The sequence below is a fragment of the Sciurus vulgaris genome, assembly GCF_902686455.1.
Source record: "Sciurus vulgaris genome assembly, chromosome: 2".
Classification (NCBI taxonomy): Eukaryota; Metazoa; Chordata; class Mammalia; order Rodentia; family Sciuridae; genus Sciurus; species Sciurus vulgaris.
Genome location: NC_136462.1, coordinates 162,600,637 through 162,619,511, shown reverse-complemented (window position 1 = coordinate 162,619,511; position 18,875 = coordinate 162,600,637). Strand labels below are relative to the sequence as shown.

At 36.3% G+C, this 18,875-nt stretch overlaps 1 protein-coding gene across 3 annotated transcripts in view; it reads right to left on the bottom strand.

Annotated features, from left to right (window-relative positions):
* LOC306654672 (kinesin-like protein KIF16B) overlaps positions 1-18,875 on the bottom strand; it is a gene marked incomplete at its 3' end in the record, with an annotated part of 336,888 nt that overhangs the window by 52,190 nt on the left and 265,823 nt on the right. For all 3 annotated transcript variants that reach the window (XM_079128488.1, XM_079128486.1, XM_079128487.1), the window contains one exon: positions 17,110-17,199. In XM_079128488.1, the coding sequence (XP_078984614.1) occupies positions 17,110-17,199 (90 nt within the window). The remainder of the gene's footprint in view (positions 1-17,109; positions 17,200-18,875) is intronic.

Below are 18,875 nucleotides of genomic sequence, written 5' to 3'. Positions count from 1 at the left end.
AAAGATAGTTATCTTTACTTGGATTGGCTTCCTTGGCTCAAATAAATAAGTGCCTGAAAAATGGGAAAAGACAGAGGGCCCTGGTGCTGACCTGCTATCTAACTAGAATGGGAAGAAAGAGAACAGAGGCAGGAACTGCTGTTTCATTCCGAAAATGACAATAATACAGTAAAAATCCTGTAAGAAGCCCAGGGAGGAAGACAGGCCTGAACTTTCTCATTCTACAAGTACAAAGGTATTGCTTCATCTGTATTAAAACAATTCTCCTCAGGTTTCATTTCTGAATTTTGAATTAATTAAACTACCTAAAATGCTTTAAAATTAAACAATTTACCAAGATCAAAAAAGCAACTGGCCAGGACACATAATTATGCCTGGAGGTCCAAAGGAAAAAACAAGAACAAAGAAACTTCCATTTGTTGAATATACTACTGTCTGAAATGCAACATTTTTAACAAATTAAGAATATATGAGAGAGGTTCATAGAGGAAGTGATCCTGAATCATCCTTGATGTCTCAACTCATGACCCACAAACATCTTTTGTTTGCTTGTTTTGATTTCTCATGTTAAATAGAAAATTCTAAAAAAAAATCAGCAATATTATCTATACCTTTTCATTTCCTCTCAAGTACTTGTATTTGCACATTTTCATTTTTATTGCCTCATATTTCTAATCTAGCAGAAAGTCTAGATTTGATTTTCATGAGAAGTACTGTCAGGAACAATCTGTGGATGGAGAGACTCCTCTTTGATTTCCTTTGTAACCCGTGAAAAAGGAAACACAGTGTCCTATATTTCAAAAAATTAAAGTCTCTGAAGCTCTACAGTCCTCACAAAAACTAAATTCTAAATGGATTCAGGTAAGTATTTATGATTTATATACAATGTTCAAGATACTTGGCATTCAGTAATGAGTGAGAAAGAATTTTCTTTCTTTCTATAAGATACCATTTTCATAAGGAACAAGCACCATCATTTCTCCTTATAACTTGTATGAAGAGAGTCATGTGTTGAAAAGTATGATCAGGACAAAAATAATTTTCTATAACCATAAAAATGGGTGAGAATTAAGATGGCGGTACAAAGGTTTTATCTGTGCCCCCTCCTCCTCCAAAAGTACTAGAGGCAAAAACAAAAAACAAAAAGTAAAGAAAAAACTGTCTGTGAAGGAGGAAACTCTCATAGTTCAAATTGCCAGGCAGGCAGCACCTGGGCCTGCACCTTGGAGGGGAAGAGAGGAGGGGGAGATGAGGGGCTTCCCAGAAGCTCTCACAATACCTTACTCTTCTCCTGGACTTTTGGCACCACAGGCCAACCACCACAGTAACCACCCAAACTCTCAGGCATCCCAACTGCACTGGGACTACTGTGTCTAAATCTGAGGGATTAGAAAGAGGTAGGGGATGCCCACATCCAGGAGGAAGGTAAGAAAGCCTCCACCTCCAGTGTCAGAGGGAGGCATTAGGCTTTGTCATCCACAGCCACTGATCCACAGCCTTTGTGAAAACCAACTGACAAGACAACAGATGCCTAAGTGAGGGTGGTGGTGGGGGGACTAATGGAAAACATTTCAGAAAAATTCTAAGGAACTTTGGATGGGCATGCCATAGTTTGCTACCTTCTCCTCTCCAGTATCTGCCCCTTTCTTCACTCCATGCTACAATGGTGTTTGCCCAAAAAAAATCAGTTTGCTTTACTTGAAGCTAAGAATAATAGGAAAGACAGTAGACTGAATTGGACATAACTTTCCTATGCTCACATATGAATACATGATAAGTGAAAAACTCCACATCATGTACAACACCAAGAATAGGAGCCTAATTAGAATAAATTATACACCATGAACGTACAATACGTCAAAGTACACTCTAGTGTCATGTATATCTAAAAAGAAAAAAACTAAAAAAATTCATTTTTTAAATTAAAAAAAAAAGTGCACCACTGGAGGATTGACCAAAGTTACTAAGGAAAAATTCAGACAAGTAATTGTTCAGAGCCACAGAAAATCACTATAAAAAAGAGCCAAAAGGAGCAAGTGAATCACAATTTGAAAGGAGAGAAAATAAGGGGGGAAAGTGGGTAGGACAAATGAGCCAGTTCTGGGAGGGGTGGCTGATTCTAAGACTGAACCAGGGAAAACAAAAGATGAGCCATAAAGAGCTTATAGAGTTAGATAGTAAGGAAGTGCTCAAACTTAAACACAGTGATGCAGTGGTCTTGAAGGAACACGGGCATCAACTGAAAGAGCTCCTAATGGCCAAGGATAGAATAATCTGAAAGACAAAATAAGAAAAAAGAATAGCATTTGCATATAACCCAAAATATAATGATTGAATAAACTATTAAACAAATAAATGTATCGGGAAGAACAGACACGTTTCCATTCAGAATAATTCTAAATAATTTGTGTAGATGCCTCATTCTCAGGGAAGTGTAGTCTATCTCCCCACTCCTAAAATATGTTCTATGCATAGGACTTCCATTCCAAAAGCACAGCACATAGAAAGAGGTGGTGGTGGGGGACAAGTAAGTTTACAGTGGAGAAACCTCAGCCAGGTGATCAAGGGAATATCCACAGTTGATGAGTCATGTTGGTGTACATCTTTGACGTTACATGATCTTTGACGTTATGTAATCTTTGGCATTATTTAACCACCCACACACTCAGGCATCCCAGCTGCATTGGGATCACTGTCTTTGACATTTCGTGATCATTCTGGGAACTTACCTATGTTGTCTCCCTCTTCCAAAACCATAAACCTCATTTACTCATGAGAAAACATCAGACAAATCTCAAATGGGAACATTCTATAAAATACTGACCAGTTACCATCAACAGTGTCAAAGCCATTAAAAAAAAAAAAAAGTATGAGAAACTGTCACAAGCAGGAGGACCCTAAGAAGAGATAAGTTAATGTAATATGATATCCCAGATGGGATCCTGGAACAGAAAAAAGACATTCAGTGAAAACTAAGGAAATATGAATTAAGTATAGACTATGGTTAATAATTATGTATCGAACTGGTTCACTATTTAAAGGTATTCTACTAATGATAAAATACGTTATTAATAGGAGAAGCTGGGAAAGGTATGTCAAAACTTTTGTATTATCCTCACCTTTTTTTTGTAGTCTAAACCTATTCTAAAGTGGGCTTTCTGGTTTCTGATCCTACATGTAAGGAACTTGGAAGTCATCACTCCTATACAGCAAGAAAAAAGCCGAACCAAACTGAAAATCAACAACTCTTCTCACATCCAGGAGAGAAGTGAGGTCACAGGGCAAGCTACTGACCCAAACTGGAGAGACAGATGGTGGATACAGAGACTCACAACTTAATCTGGCACAGAAACCCATAGGTGGAGCCAATAGTGGTAGGAACACTTTGAACTGTAATTCAGGAATTGCTGAAGTCTCTGTATAGACTTGTATGAATGCTAAAAATGACTGAGAGGGTGGATAATCTTAGGGGGCCATTCTCAACACTTTTGTGGGTTTTAATGACAGTAAGCTCCACCAGGTTCTCACTGTGCATATGGGAGAAAAATCCATATAGCATCTGGCAGGAGGAGGAAAATGCAACCATTCTGAAATATTAACAAGAATTCTGCTCTCCTTAATAAGGCCTGTCCTCAAGGGAAACTGGCTTACCAGAACATAACCACCTTGGGTTCTACCAGAGTCCAGTTGATTGTGTGTGTGTGGGGGGGTGGGGCGGGGAGGCCCAACTCGAGCTCACTAAAAGACCTAGACTTAACACAGTAATCTAGAATACTTCCCCCACTACACACATATTACCATCACAATAGGGTTGCCATTAACAGAGGATCAAAACTGAAAACTGCAAGCCTCAGACTTCATGTAAGGAGTCTCCAAGAAAGCCCAAGGTCACAGGGGAGAGAAAAGCAATAACACCAGAGCAAAATTTACCACCTATAAACACAGTTACAAATAGTAAGCACAGCCTACAGCCTCGTTATACTAACAAACCTCACACTACAGGCCAATATACAGTTCCTTATCATGCCAAGCTTTCAACACAAAATATTACCATGCTTATGCTTAAAGGCAAAAATACATGTTCTTCTTAAAGGCAAAACACAGTCTAAAATTATTCTGAAATTGAAAAAAAATTAAATGAAAAAAAAATTGGTACTTTTGTACTTCGTCTCCCCATCCATCCCCAACAAAAGTGAGCCAGCAAAACTGAAGAAATGAAGAAACAAAAAGATTAGCGGAATGAAAGTCCTAGCAGAAGGAACAAAATTGATTAACAAAATAAAAACACAGAATAGCATATAGAAAATACAACTGAGAAAATAATAGTACAAAATGAAATGTGCTAAGGAAAACAAAAAAGGGACCCCAGAAATTTATAACTAACTAAAGTGTCTTTCAAGCACACATGCCACAGAAAGATTCTCAAACAGACAGGAACTCTAGTAATATACATCGAGGTGATTCTTTAAAAAACATCCTGGATAACCAAAACTATCCAATCAAGAGGCAGCACAGTATGAAGATCTCAGGAATGAGGAAAACATGGTAAATACTCACTATGAGGTAATTACATAAAATTTATTTAAAAACAAATTCTATAATTTTTGACAATGTAAAAATAATGACTTTAAAATTGAGAGATAAGAGAAAATAAAACTAATCTTATCTGTCAGAAAAGTCATGATTATGAAATATAAACACATCATCTGAAAACTGGTGGCTTTATAATCTTTTAAAATGTTTTCTATAATCTTTTTTCTTAGTCATACACATTTTAGAGGACTTATATCTTGTGGTGAAGAAACTAATTTGAAGTTCAGCAAATTCTATGGTTTTACTTAATTTTCTTTCACTCTTAAATTCAAGTAAAATTAAATTTAATGTCTATACTTATTAATAGCATATCTAGAAGGAACAAAATGTTTTAAGGTCATTTTATTCTTTTCCCTTATTCTTCTATCACTTTAGATTCTTTTTTTTTTTTTTTTATCAATTTATGCATCCAACCTTTTATCTGGGCCTATTCATTTTCTAAATGAATACTTAAAATAATGTTCATTAAATGGTAACATTAATTATATTTAGAGAATGACTTTGGGTAATCTGCTGCTTTCTTCTTGTATTTCCTTCTATTATGTGAAATTTTTACAAATGAGCATGCATCATTTTTATAGAAACAGTAAAAAGTGATTATTCTTTTCCCAAATTTAATGGAACAGTTAAATTAACACCATATGTCTTTTTCTTTTAATAACCTGCGATTTGGGGCAATTGGATTTCAAGTCTCAGCAAATAGTGGTTGAATCATGTTGGGCAATGTGTAAAATCTTCTAGTTCCTAGTTTCATTATCAGTTAAAGGGAAGAAACTGAACTGAGATGTTTTAAGTTTCCTTTCAGCTCTGAAATTCTATAACTTGGATTCTGATGATTAAAATCTCCCAACACTGAGTTACAAGAAGCATTTTAGATACCATGGAGATATTTCACCTATTATCTTGGTTGTACTGTACTGCTTTTGAGGAGTGTATCTTACTTCCTGCAAAATCTCCATATACTCCTTTGAAGCAAGGTTCAGATGTGTGCAGGGAAAATGGAGTTTAATGTAATAACAAAACATGTTACTTTTCAAGAGGTTACAGAACAGAAAAAGAACAGGCACAAAGGGATGCAGTATTCATGAGAAAAACCTTCAAAATGGCCTCTTTTCCTGCTGTAGTCATTATCCTTAGAGCAGGAGTGGGAAATGATGCAAAGATGCTTGAGCTCTTATGGGAAAACTGTATATTAGCGTTAAAAATGATGACTGAAGTCAAATAAATGGGATATTTGTGGGAGATATCATAAGCCTAGAGAGTGTTGGAAGAAATTTTAACAACAGCCCTATGGCCTACTTTGCATAATTATGAAATTTGATTATGCAGAGTAAAACATAGGAAACAAACAAATGAGGATTAAAATAGCACATTTTTTTTTGCTCTAAGAGAAACATAATGACAAGCTTGCTCTGCAATTCAGTAAATAAAACATATTCTAGAGACAAAAGGACTGAAATAACAGCCATTAGAAAAATGAAATCAGTAATTTTGAGGTCCACTGATTTCCTATGAAATTTGTCTTTCTCTTCTTCAGTACAAGTAGAACCTAAATATCAAGTGATTAGCCTCTAATGTTTATGTTGAAAATAGATAGGAAGAATTAGCAAAGAGTATGATAATCAATTCGTTACTTAAAACTAATACAATCATTTTATGTATTATTTGTGAATCCCAAGTTTAGGAAAATGGAAGCACTGAGAATCCCTTCATCAAGTTCAGGAGCTACATGTACATGTATGGTTGTTAGAAATACTATTGGCATTTCCTCTGGTGATATGGCAGTATTTCTTGATAATCCCAGGAACAGTGATATTTTCATCTACAAGTTGATTGTTCTCTGATTCCTAGTGAACTGACACCGTCCAATTTTCTTCTAAGAGTCGTCAAGCTCAGTCCTGACTTCAATGTTTATTACATTAAGAGGAGGTTGGCCAGTTTGCTGCCATCAAGATGACGGATTAAATGTAACTGAAAAGTTTGCTTACATTAGAAGCTTTTCTCTTTTAGCCAAGTTCACTTTTTAGGTTGGCCAGATCCTGTATTAAGTCCAGGTGGTCTTGAAGGCAACAGACTGCATAGGTTTTAATAAATGGCAACTTTATTACTTTGGATATAAATAACAACAGTATTAAATATAGAAAAGAAATTAAAATGAAGAACAAAAGCCTTGCTTATCTTCTAAGATTTTCAACAATTAAGTAACTAAAACTGGATTGAAAGTCACTGAGAAAAAAAAATACGGAGAACTAATAAAGTTGTGGAGTCTTTACTAATAAAAGGAAGATATCTGACTTCTGTTAACACTTGATAAAAATGTACTTTATTGAAATTCCTCATTTACTAGTCATTTTCTTTACTCCAGTTTTGTGATACTTGGCTACTTAACTAGTACCCAATTTTTATAGACAGGAGGAAAAAATTTTAACGTGGCACTCTAATTGGTTACATCAGCTATAACCTGTCTTTTTGCGAGTCTATATACCTACATATAACTGGCAGTTTTTGAAACATCTGCACACTACAGGTTTGAGGCTGTAAATTTCAGCCACTCCAGCTTTTGAGAAATGCAAATAATGAAAACTCATCAAAAGGCTGCCATAATTCTCACAGCTGACTAGATGGAAGCATTTTTGACTACTCAAAATTAATAGCAGCTCCCAAGGCCTTATAAGAACAGCTGTCACTGAGAAATATACTCACAAACAAATAAGCAATTCTCTTCCAAGTTTGATTTGTTAGAGGCATGAAGCAGCAATTGTTAAGGACAACGTAGATGGGTTATTAAGAAGCAATGAGCTACCTTAAGACCATAAGAGGTCTAAAGCCCATGCCACACAATACTTGTGAGCCACCTGCTCCGTGCCTTTCTCAGGACTTGTCACATACTACACCGTCATGAAATATGTGCTATATGAAGAAGCAATGTAGGAATCTTTGTTGGTGGTCCAGAGAAGCCAATAATTAAAACTAGGACAATGTTATGGTCTGGATGTGAGGTGTGCCCCAAAAGCTCACATGTGAGAAAATTCAAGAAGGTTCAGAGGAGAAATGACTGGGCTGTAAGTGTCTTAACCCAATCAGTGATTTAATCCCTTGATAACTGAGTGGTGACTGAAGTGGTAGGGTGTGACTGGTGGAGGTGGGGATTGGAGGAAGGCTTTGGGTATATATTTGTATCTGGCAAGTGGATCTCTCTCTGCTTCCTGGTTATGATATGAGCTACTTCACTCTGCCATACTCTCCCACCATGATGTTCAGCCTCACCTTGAGCCCCAAAGAATGGAGCTGGCCTTTTATGGACTAAGACCTCTGAAACTGTGAGCCCTCAAATAAACCTTTTCTCCTTTCAATTGTGCTGGTCAGGTCCTTTAGTCCCAGCAGCAAAAAAGCTGACTAAAACAGACACATCTTTAATGGAAGATGCTGTCCTCTTGTCACTGAAGTACTAAAACTTGGAATCGTTCTAGGTATAAAATCATACTTGGAAGTGTAGTTAGGACTGCATTAATTTCCAGTTATACTTGTATAAAGATTGTAGCTTTTCCACATGAAGTTCTCATTCTTCCCAAAACCAGTGTCAATTTCATTCAGGAATGCGCCAGTGAAAATAGATCTGAGAACATTCATGAATGCAGCAACGATTTTTGAAAGTAAGAACATCCAGATCTGTGAATATTAAATATTGCAATTTTAAGAATATAAAGTTGAACCAACGCAAAGGCTTGTATTTTTCATCTCTTAGTATGACGCTAATTGTCTCTTTCAGGAACTGAGGCATGCCAGAAACTTGTCATTATAATTACATTCAATAGAAGAAAAACAATTTCTGGTAGTCTAGTTAACATCCATGGGGACTTGCTATGCAACTGATTTTTATAGGGAATGGATTTTCTCATCTTTGATCTCATCTAGAGCATTCTGTAAATTTCCCCTTCTAGAATGAATGCTGTCATGAAGAACACTGTTAGACAAAGAACATGGGGCCAGGAATCGGGAGACAGGAATCTTGCCCATTCCAAGGTCTCAGAGTGACCTTGAAGAAAACTCTCTCTCCTTGCTTGATCTCTCTTGTCTAAAATGAAAAACTGGACTACTCATTAAGTCATTAAGGCCCCTTGGCAGGTGGACATTTTTACTGTGGGTTCCAAGTCCACTGCTATACAAGTTTCCATGCTTGTTTCAAAGAAGAATGTGATATAAGTCTACGTCTTTGGTAATTGAAGAGACATTTCTTCTTCATTGTTCAGGTCTGAATGAGTCTGTTATTAATGTTGACAAGATTCAAGATTATCTGTCACTGTATATCACTTCTTTGATTTAATGATCTATAATAATGAAAAAGCAACTAATGTTCCCAAGGTGAATGAAAGAGAAAGGACAAGAAATATCTTAATCAGTGGTCCAGGGAGCATCATTGTTGGGGGATGCGCAATAGTTCTGGGACCCACCTCAGATTTACTGAAGCAGAATTTCCTAGTTCAGGGCCTGAGTTGACATATTTTGGAAAGGCTTCCGAGGTAATTCAATACTCTTTGCTCCTTTACCCACCCTTGAAAGTAGTGATTTAAATGCTGTTTATCTACCAGGTGGAGAGAATAGTGTAATACAAACCACAAAGTGAAAAACCTGGGCCTCTGATAACATACCAGGTCAGAAAGCTAGAGGCCTTCTATTTTTGCCTACATAGCTATTTGCTATTAAAAAATTCAAAGAAGCTGAGAGCTTGGTGTGACTAAATTTATCTAAGGCTTACTGGATGCTCCCTGTGGCTATGGTTGGTATCGTTGTAATTTGGGTGGTGAGCAGATTTGCAATTTTTATATTAAATATGGAATGTTGGTTATAAAACAGTCTAGAATACATTTCGATGTTAGATGGTAAATAGTTATCAAAGACAAATATGAAGCCAGTAGCCAGCTTCTTTTCCTGTCTTTCTTTGGTGCTACATTGGGGAAATTGCTTGGAGAATACAGAGGGTGATAAATGGTTCCATCAGCATAAACTGAAAGTCCACATACAAATTAAATAACCTCTTGCCTAATTGTTTCCTTCCCTCCCATTGGTATTTACTGGGCACCCAGAGAATGCCAGCTATGAGACAGAACAATTGCTCCAACACAGTAGTCTTCCATTTTCACTCAAAGGCTCTCAAAATATTTCTCTAACTCAGCTTTGCAGGGAGAAGGAAGCCCTTTTAGGGATGCATCTGACTGAGGCTAATTGTGTTTGACACTTGGGTACTCTAGTGACTCTGATTTTTTCACAAACTGTGATGACTTAGTTATGATATAGGCAGGCAGCGTGGCCTATTCAATGTAATGTACATTATCATCATGCATGGACATTAAAAGTTCCCTTAACACTTGTTTTGAGTACATTTTACTAGACTAAAATGCCCCATTTTCATTGTTCATTCTTTGGCTTCTAAGCAGACCAACACAAAATTGCTTCAGAATCACTTCTAGCTAAGAACATTATAAAAAAGGTCCTCAATGATTAATTCCAATTAACCCCTTTCACTATGAGAATAGTCTTCTAAGAGGTAGGCACTGGTCTTGTCCTACTCCTGTAACTATAACAAAATACCTTAGACTGAGTAATTTATGAACAAAAGAACTTTATTGCTCACAGTTCTTGAGGCTGAAAAGTCCAAGATAAAGGGGAAATCAAATCGGGTGCCTGCCCTTATATAGTGCTAGAGGGGAGATAAGCTCTCTCAGTTACCTTGTATTAGGGCACTTATGCCTTTGATCAGAGCTTCACCCTCAGGATCTAATCACCTTCTAAAGTCCCTACTTTAATAGCAATAAATTTGGAATTAGATATCAGACATGAACTTTAGAGATACACAAACATTTAGTCCATAGTAATTTCCATGAGGTTTAGCACTCAGAAGGGAGAACTCTTTATTAAATGGACTAAAATAAAGTTCTTTCAAAAATTAGTGGTTGGCATCGCTGAACTTCCGAGAAGAGTAGTTCTTTCCAAGAGCCTCTGACTTTCCTGTCCCAAGTCATACAACTTTCTTAAATACATTCAGAGACTATAAGACCAGTTATCCAAAAAGTCACAGGGGACACTAGGTCTTTACTATTCATTTTAATGGTTAAAAAAGGAATGTTGTTTTAAAAATTTCCCTTTTTCTCTTCAACTTCTAGATGGGCTAGGTTTCTGTATGGAAGACTCTCAGACACGGTGATCTCGATTCACCAGTAAACTTCATGCATATTAGACATAAACAGTAACTCTACCTCCTCTTCAAAGAAACAAAAAGGGAACATTTAACAGGATTTTGTTCCTGAGAACCATAACTTGATTGATATTTAAAAGGCTTACACTTGTTTTAATGGAGTCAAAAAATACATGGTTTTCATACAGAAAAAAAGAACACTGCAGAAAAGGTCTGCGTGATAAAATTTCAAAGACATGCTAATCTGGCAGATGCTGCACAATACTTGATAGTTACTTTCGATAACTCATTTTATCTGAGGCTCTCACAATCTTTTACAAACTGGCTGTGGCATTATCATTTTACAGATGTGGAATTTGAAAACACAGGATTTAATTTGATTAAGATTCCATAGGAGGTCAATGAAAGGGAGCAGAGAATGAAAACCAGAAGGAGCTATTGTCTTGCATAATACATGTCAGTATATTAAGAGGAAAAATTAATTTGAAATAAAAGGGGAAGCCTATTTGGAATCTGGAAGAAACTGCTAAGGTTAAGAAAAATGAATAAATAAAAATAAAACAACAATTTTAACCACTCGGAATAATATAGCATCTCCAGTGGGAAGTGCTTAGTCCACTCACACTGCACACCTGAAAACAGAATGGGCGTGCACTTGCAAACAAGCTAAGACTATGAGCAGCTGATTTGTTCTTCTGCACAGAGGGTGAAGAACTTAGTTTTCATTTTTCCTTCACAACATTTTGTCACTGTACAATAAAAAACAGATTACAGTTTTCTTAGTTTTCTGCTTTTTCCCCGTCCTCCACCCCTGACTTATAGTTTTATAAAAGTCAGGGGATTCTTGCCTTGCAATTCATTCACTTATTTTGCTTGTAATAACCCTAAGTTCCTTCTATTTTCTTGAGAGACATATATTATGTGATAGACAGCTCCTTATAGTTTTAACTGGTCTGCCACCTAAGTGTACATAAAGCATCCTGAGGGGTCATCAGCTGACCAGCATTGTTCTTTTATGGAAAAATTATAGCAAATAATGAACTACAGAAATGTGAGCAAATGGGGAAATTAGGAGACCAGTGTGATGGACTGACAGATCTGGCTCCATGGGAATGTTAAAGGCCAGACTATGGGGGAAATGACTGGGCAGACTCCATTTTGCTCTGAGACTCCATGTTATGTAGGAAATAAGCTTCTCCCATGGGAACACCCCACCTCTGTACCCATCATCAGTTGTTAGCATGACGTGGTTAGCAATACAAAATGACAATTCTTATGTAATGAAAAATTGCTCTCTTTTGATTCCTATTGCTCCTAAACAATGTACCATGTGAATGGTGATTATGTGGATGTTAGTAACCATTCTTTAGTTTGTACCTAGGTAAGGGTCATTTTGACCCACTTCTCCCTCTTTGATCTCATGGTGTTAGTTTGTAATTTCAAATCATAGCAACACTTATGATTGATGTGTTTTTGGTATAAGAACCCCTACAACTCTATGGTCGTTATTGTTCTCCCAATAGCCATATTTTGGGGCATTGTGTGAGACAGTCAGCTGGCCGGCTTAATAAAGACTCTCAAATTTGGCCTTCTCAGTGGTGATTGGTCTGTTCTTAAGTTGTGCCCCATAACACCAGTTGAATGGTGGTTAAGGAATCCTTAAAACCTTCTCCCAAGGGTGAGGATCTTCAGGGCTCATAGTCGACCTACCTCCTGCGTATTCCTTCCTGTTCTTGGATTTTCATAAATTAAGTCTTTAAGAACATTTGAGCAATTATCAGTTTTGGCTTGTTTTTTATTTTTTCACAGAGAAATTTTCCAATCAGAAGATATGTAAGCATGTTCAAGAATGTTCAGAGAAGTTATTTCCAACATCAAAAAACTGGGAAACTGCCCAAATGTCTAACAAGAGGATTCTGGAAACTTGATAAGGTAAAATGTCAGTTTTGTTACTAGGCAATGCTTCTTATGGTAAAGATGATCTCCCCACCACCTCTTGATAAAGTACTTCTGGACAGGAGGAATGGCAGCTATATGGTAGGAAGCCTAACTGTTGCTGAGGTGACCAATAATTTCATGTGCCTCTTGTAGAGACTGCCGATTCTGCCAGTGGAGATGTTATACTCCACTGGTAACTGGGCTGGTTCCCTGTGGCATGGGATTCAAAGCTAGAGAAGTTCTTGCACCTGCCCAGGTGGGTCTCCTCTCCATGCACCTAAGCTATTACCTGGGAGAGGTGGGGCAAAGGCTCCTGGACAGCTGTGTAGAATGTGGCAGAATGCTGGGAGGCCCTCACCAAGCCTCTGCCCTGTTGGCAAGCAGTGGTTCCTGTCTTGTATCCTTTTTAGGGAACTTGATACAAAGTGTGACCTATAGAAAGCATCTGCTTCTGAATTTATAGTTGGATTCAGGAAGATCTCCTGGTAGGCATTACAAACAGTATCTCTGAGAACTAGATTAAGACTAACTTTCACAGTCCCTAGATATATCTTTGAATAATGTCAATCTTTTATCATGAACATGTAATCTATTTGGGGGAAAAAAAGATTACTGAAAGAAAAAAAAAAAGAATCTCCATAAAAGGAACTATCACATCAAACTATTTTAGAGTATATCCTCTGGGAGAACATGGCTAAACTCCAAAAGAAAATGTGAAAGAACAGGATATAATTTTAGACAAAGTTGCAAAAGATTACAAGCTATGACAAAAACCAAAGTTTCAAGGTGACAAAAGATTCTCCACCTTGGCATACATATTATAGATTCTTTATATTTTGAATTTCACTGTGATCTTCAATATTTTTCCAACTTGATCTAAAATCTGGATCCCTGTATCACTAGGAAAATTTAATACATATCATTTTTTAAAAACACATTATCATCAAACATTTTGTTACCCTTGCTATAAAGAGAATAAGAATAGTTTTCTACTTTCACAGAAATAATGAGCCTGATCTGGTGAAAGACTTAGGTAAAGAAACGATGTTCCACCTAGCTATCAAACAGTTGTCTGTGGGAGGAAATTTTCAGGATCCTTTTGAATCAACCCTTTGGCTTTCCTGAACAAGTTATGTCTTTAACAAGTCAAGTGATTTCTAGGATGTCCTAAGGCCAAATACACTATTTGAAAGTAGTTGATTACTTCAAGATTAACATTACAGACTGAGATGGTAATGATATGAACACTAATGACAGCAATAATACTTGCAAATTCCCAACAAACACCTTATTGATCTCAAGACCCAACATACACTTAGCAAGCAAAATAATGTGTACCTGAGCTGCACAAAAGAAACTCCAATTTTACAAATATACGGGTAGTATTCAACTTTGTATTTCAACTTCCTTTGGAAAATGTTAAATGTTGTTCTCCTTTGAAATGTTTCACCTAGATCTAGAATAACATGCTACTATGTTTTTATAGATCATGTGCATTTTAAAACCAAATTTTAATATCATTTTTGGCTTAGAAATGGGAAATGGAGTCAAACTGGTTTTCAAAACTGGCTTCCACAAACAGTTATGTTCCACACACAGGCACTTTATTCACTTCTCTCACTCTTAGCTGGCAATGGTCCCTATATTCACAGTGCTGTCAAAAGTATCATGAGATGCTAACTAAGCACTGTACTAGGCACATGGTATGCACTCAGGAAAGGGTGAGGAAATGGGACACAGTCATGCAATCCAAAGGCAATGTGCCATCAGCACAGTTCCCCAGGGCTTGAAACCAGCATGCCTCCTTTCAACACACAGTGTTTGTTTTAGGAGCTTACTACATGGTTTCAAATCACTGATCACTTATCTCTTCTCTTTGAAATAATATGCACATGTATGTCTCACAGTTCTTTTACATAACTAATTTTTTCCCTTATGATGAAGTAATTATAAGTTACAAATTTGAACTCAATATGGAAAAGCAATTTCCATTCTTGGTTACTATTTCAATTCTGAGTATGTCTTCAGGAAAAGGGACTCCTGTGAGCAGAAGTTATGAATATAATGGTTTGAACACTGAAACTCGGCTAAAAATCGAGACAAAAATAAAGGAATTTTTCTCACTTATTGGTGATCTAAACAATGACTTCTGAGAGGAAGTTCATAATATCTTTTCCCCTTAATCTATGGATATACATCCTTCATCTTTCTTGGTACTTCCAAATCAGTTTAAAAATCATCCTCAAATTCAATGTCTAAAATAGAGTTCTAGATTTAAGCTCTCCACTAGCCCAACAATCAGTGTCTACATGGTCATTAAAATGGTCTTTCAAAAGTAAAAATTGGCTCACTTTCTTACTTGAACACCTTGCAGTGGCTTCCCATGCACTAAGAATATGGTTCAAGGCCTACTTCATAGGCCTCTACCTAGCCCTCTGCCTCATTTCTACCACTCTTGACACTTTTCACAGGCATTTTATTCCTAAAACACACCAAACTTGCCCCCTCCACCAGGGGCCTTTGCATATGCTGTTACTTCTACTTTAAAGGTGTTCGCCTCTAGATTTTCATGCTTGGCTCCATCTCAACATTCAGGTTTCAGCTCAAACCTCACTTATTCAGACAGGTCAGCTTAGCTGGCCCCTCAAAAGTAGCCTACTGTTCAGCCCTTATGCCACACAATTTCTATAAGGCACTTAATATATCTGAAATTGCTTTATTTGTTTATTCTCTCTACTTCATGAGAGACCAGCATGTGTCTCTAATTCACAATTGTATACACAGTGCAGAGTTGCTCAATCCACAGTTGTGAGTGAATAAATGAAGCCAGTTTGATTTTCTTCATTTGATGGTTGCTTAATTTTTAAAAATATGTTTGTAATACACATTTTACTCTTTAAAAAAATTGTACATATGCGATAATCTTTTCATTAATGTTGCCTGGTACCAAGAAATCACTTTGATTTTCAGATCCACTCTTTTTTGTTTTTCTCCTAGTCATCATTTTTTATTTCCTTTCAGAATTTTTTCTTATGGGTATGAAGACACAATGTAAAACATTTGGATCTTTACAATTTGTAAAAACTGAAGCATAGTACTCTTTAGAATACAAAATTATATATTGCAGATATACAAATATATTATGATCTTTTTGTTTTTGGTGGTGGTGCTAGGGATTGAACTCAGGACTTCACATATGCTAAGCTCACTTTCAGAACAAGCTGCTCTTTACATTTAATATGTATATAATATTTCTACTTTTTATTGTCAGTATTAGTTTAAGACATGGCATATAAATTACAGAAATGAACTTCCTAACTTGAAGGACTGAAGCCTGTTGGGGACACTGAATTTGTAATTCCTACCTGAAGCTTCTTCAGTTTTAATAGAATACTAACTAGTGTGACAGCTGATTAACAGAATTTAAAAGAAAGCTCAATTTTACCTGGACTCAAGGTTCTTCTACACATCAAGGAAACATTTTATTTACAGGTATTTCTTTTTGTATTGTAAGTCAGAAAAGAAAGGGCAGAAACCATAATGTTAAGGAAATATTACTTCTTTAATGTGAACCAAATTAGGGACAAAATTCTGACTAATTTATTTTTAGGATGTCATAAACTATAAAAATAGTGCTGAAAATCAATAGTGAAAGCAGGCTAATTAGACAGTGAGTGTTCATTGATTTGCAGTCAGTTAAGACCCAAATTTTCAAAGATATATATATATATATACAGACTTTTTATAGTTGAAGTAAAATCATTTTTATCCTCATCATAAGGAAATCACAAATTCATTCCAGGAATACTTTTCTTTGCTTAAAATTATTTCAAAAGCCAGTATTTCTCCAGAAAGGAAAAGATTACTTATGTATCAATATACCTTAGACATCTGGTCTCATACTTTTCTTGCTTCTAGATAAATTCATTGCTATTTACCCCCCTTCTCCAAATTTGATGGCAAAATAACGCTCATATCTCAATTTCTCATGGATTAGAAGTCTAAGCATGGATGTAGTTTTTTAAGATAAAAAAGGGCAAATCTACATTAAATAATTTTTATTATTATTTCATTGTAATCTGTCATAGTTGAGAAGTTGCAAATTGATTAAAAAATTTATTTAAAATTCATCATAAAACTTATGAAAGAGATGGAGTTAATTTATTATCATTTTCAAAATCTTGCATTCATAAAATTTTTAATAGAAATAGAAAAAAACAAAAACTAAAAAGCTATCTTTGATAGATGAGTAATTAAAATAAAACTTGGTGATACAAGCTAATACTGAGAGAGAGAGAGAGGTGGGGGACATTGCTAATGCAATCAGCTCATTTACTTTATGAAATGAAATGTTCATAATTGAAGATAATAATTTCATAACTTACCTCTGCATACTTTAATTTCAATGTTTTATGCATTTCTCGAAAACGACTGTAACGCCTGAATACAGTCCATGTCTCATCTAGGACAGTAATCTATTAACCAGGCAAACAAAAATGAATCAGCATTAATTAGAAGAAAAAGTAACTAAAAATTTAAAAACATAATTTAAACATTAAATTAAAAATGATTAGCATATAAAATTTCTCTAGAATTAAAAACATTAATCTAGTTGCATAAATATAACTTATAAATAATAATTGTATTCAATTAAATGTGCATCTTTGGTTGTTACAAACAGCACGTGGTGGATTTCAGAAGGGCCAATGGTCACCTATTAATCAGTTACAAAAACTGTCCTTTAATTCTCCACTTGGGTTGGAGAGAGGAAATCCCACAGGATGACCTTTTTGGTACAGTAGTGTGCTCATACAAAATGTCACCAGAGGCTACCACAGTGGACAGGAGAAAAAAGCAAGAAAAGGAAAGTCAGAGAAAAGAGGAGGAAGAGGAGGCAGGAGGAGGGGGAGGGGAGAGGACAAAGAGAAGGAAGAACATTACTACATCTCTGTGATTATTAGTATATGTGCACAATATATCTTGTCCTTTTTTAGAGGAACAATTACCAATCTAGCCTTTAGCTAGCCGACTAGGGTGAAATCTCTGCAGCATATCAACTCATCACAGTAAGAGAGGCTGGTGGACCACACTGGCCTTTATAAACAGACCTAAAGCACAGGCTAGCGAACCTTGAATTCCCAACTCACTTCCCTCTGTTCTGAGTTCCTGACCCATGCACCCAACTTGGAGACATTTTTCTTCAGATGTTTCCAAGTTGCCTTGTTTTGAACCGTACTTGACATATTCTCCCATCTCAATTCTGGTGTTGTCCATCTTAACGCATTTCACTACCACCTACCACTTCATGCTAGCCAACTAGAGATGCTATCCCTGAACACTCTTCTCTCAACAGCCAATTCAAACAAAGTGCTAGGTAGTGCTCCTTTTACTTCCTAAACATTTCTTGGAGCTCCACTCTTCCATGTTTTGCAACACGAGTATCTTATTTTAGCCTATTGAGTCTGATGTAAATTTTGCCAAAGTCTCTCCCAATGTCTCCATCCACATTTGCCCCTTCCAATCCCTTCTTTGCACAACTGTCAGGGATCTTTTTAAAACTCAAATCAATCATTCCACCTCCCTCCTTAAGAACACCTAGTAACTTCACTCTACTCCTAGAAAAGACACAAATTTTTAACCTGAACCCACTACCTGCCTTACACTCATCTTAGGTTTCTCTCTCCTCAGGTGTTTACACTCCTGCTATTCTCCCTAAATGCACATCCTCTCCCACCTCAGGGCTTTTTAGTGAGTCAGGTCCATGGATGGGAAATCTTGATCTGCACATCAGAGAAATGCCCTTCTTAAATGCAACAGTTCAGTTGGATTCTCCTGCATGTAAATCACAGGAAAAGAGAAACAATAATAGGAAAATACCCAGGAGGGTAATTTTATGAGGAGGATCAAGTTTTGAGTCCCAGTTCTTCTCTGGTTCACTCTTTCCAAAGTGTTAAATGAGATGAATTGAGGGTCATACAGGATACACATTTCTTAAAATTTACATCATTCTGGTTCTGTATTCATTTGTTTTAAAATAATGTTTCGATTGTGACAGGTTTCTTGAAAATGATCTTTCCATAAAGAAAAAAAAAAAGTGAACATATTTCCAGTAAATTAATAAGTAAACACAAGAGTACAGGTGCTCTGCAGC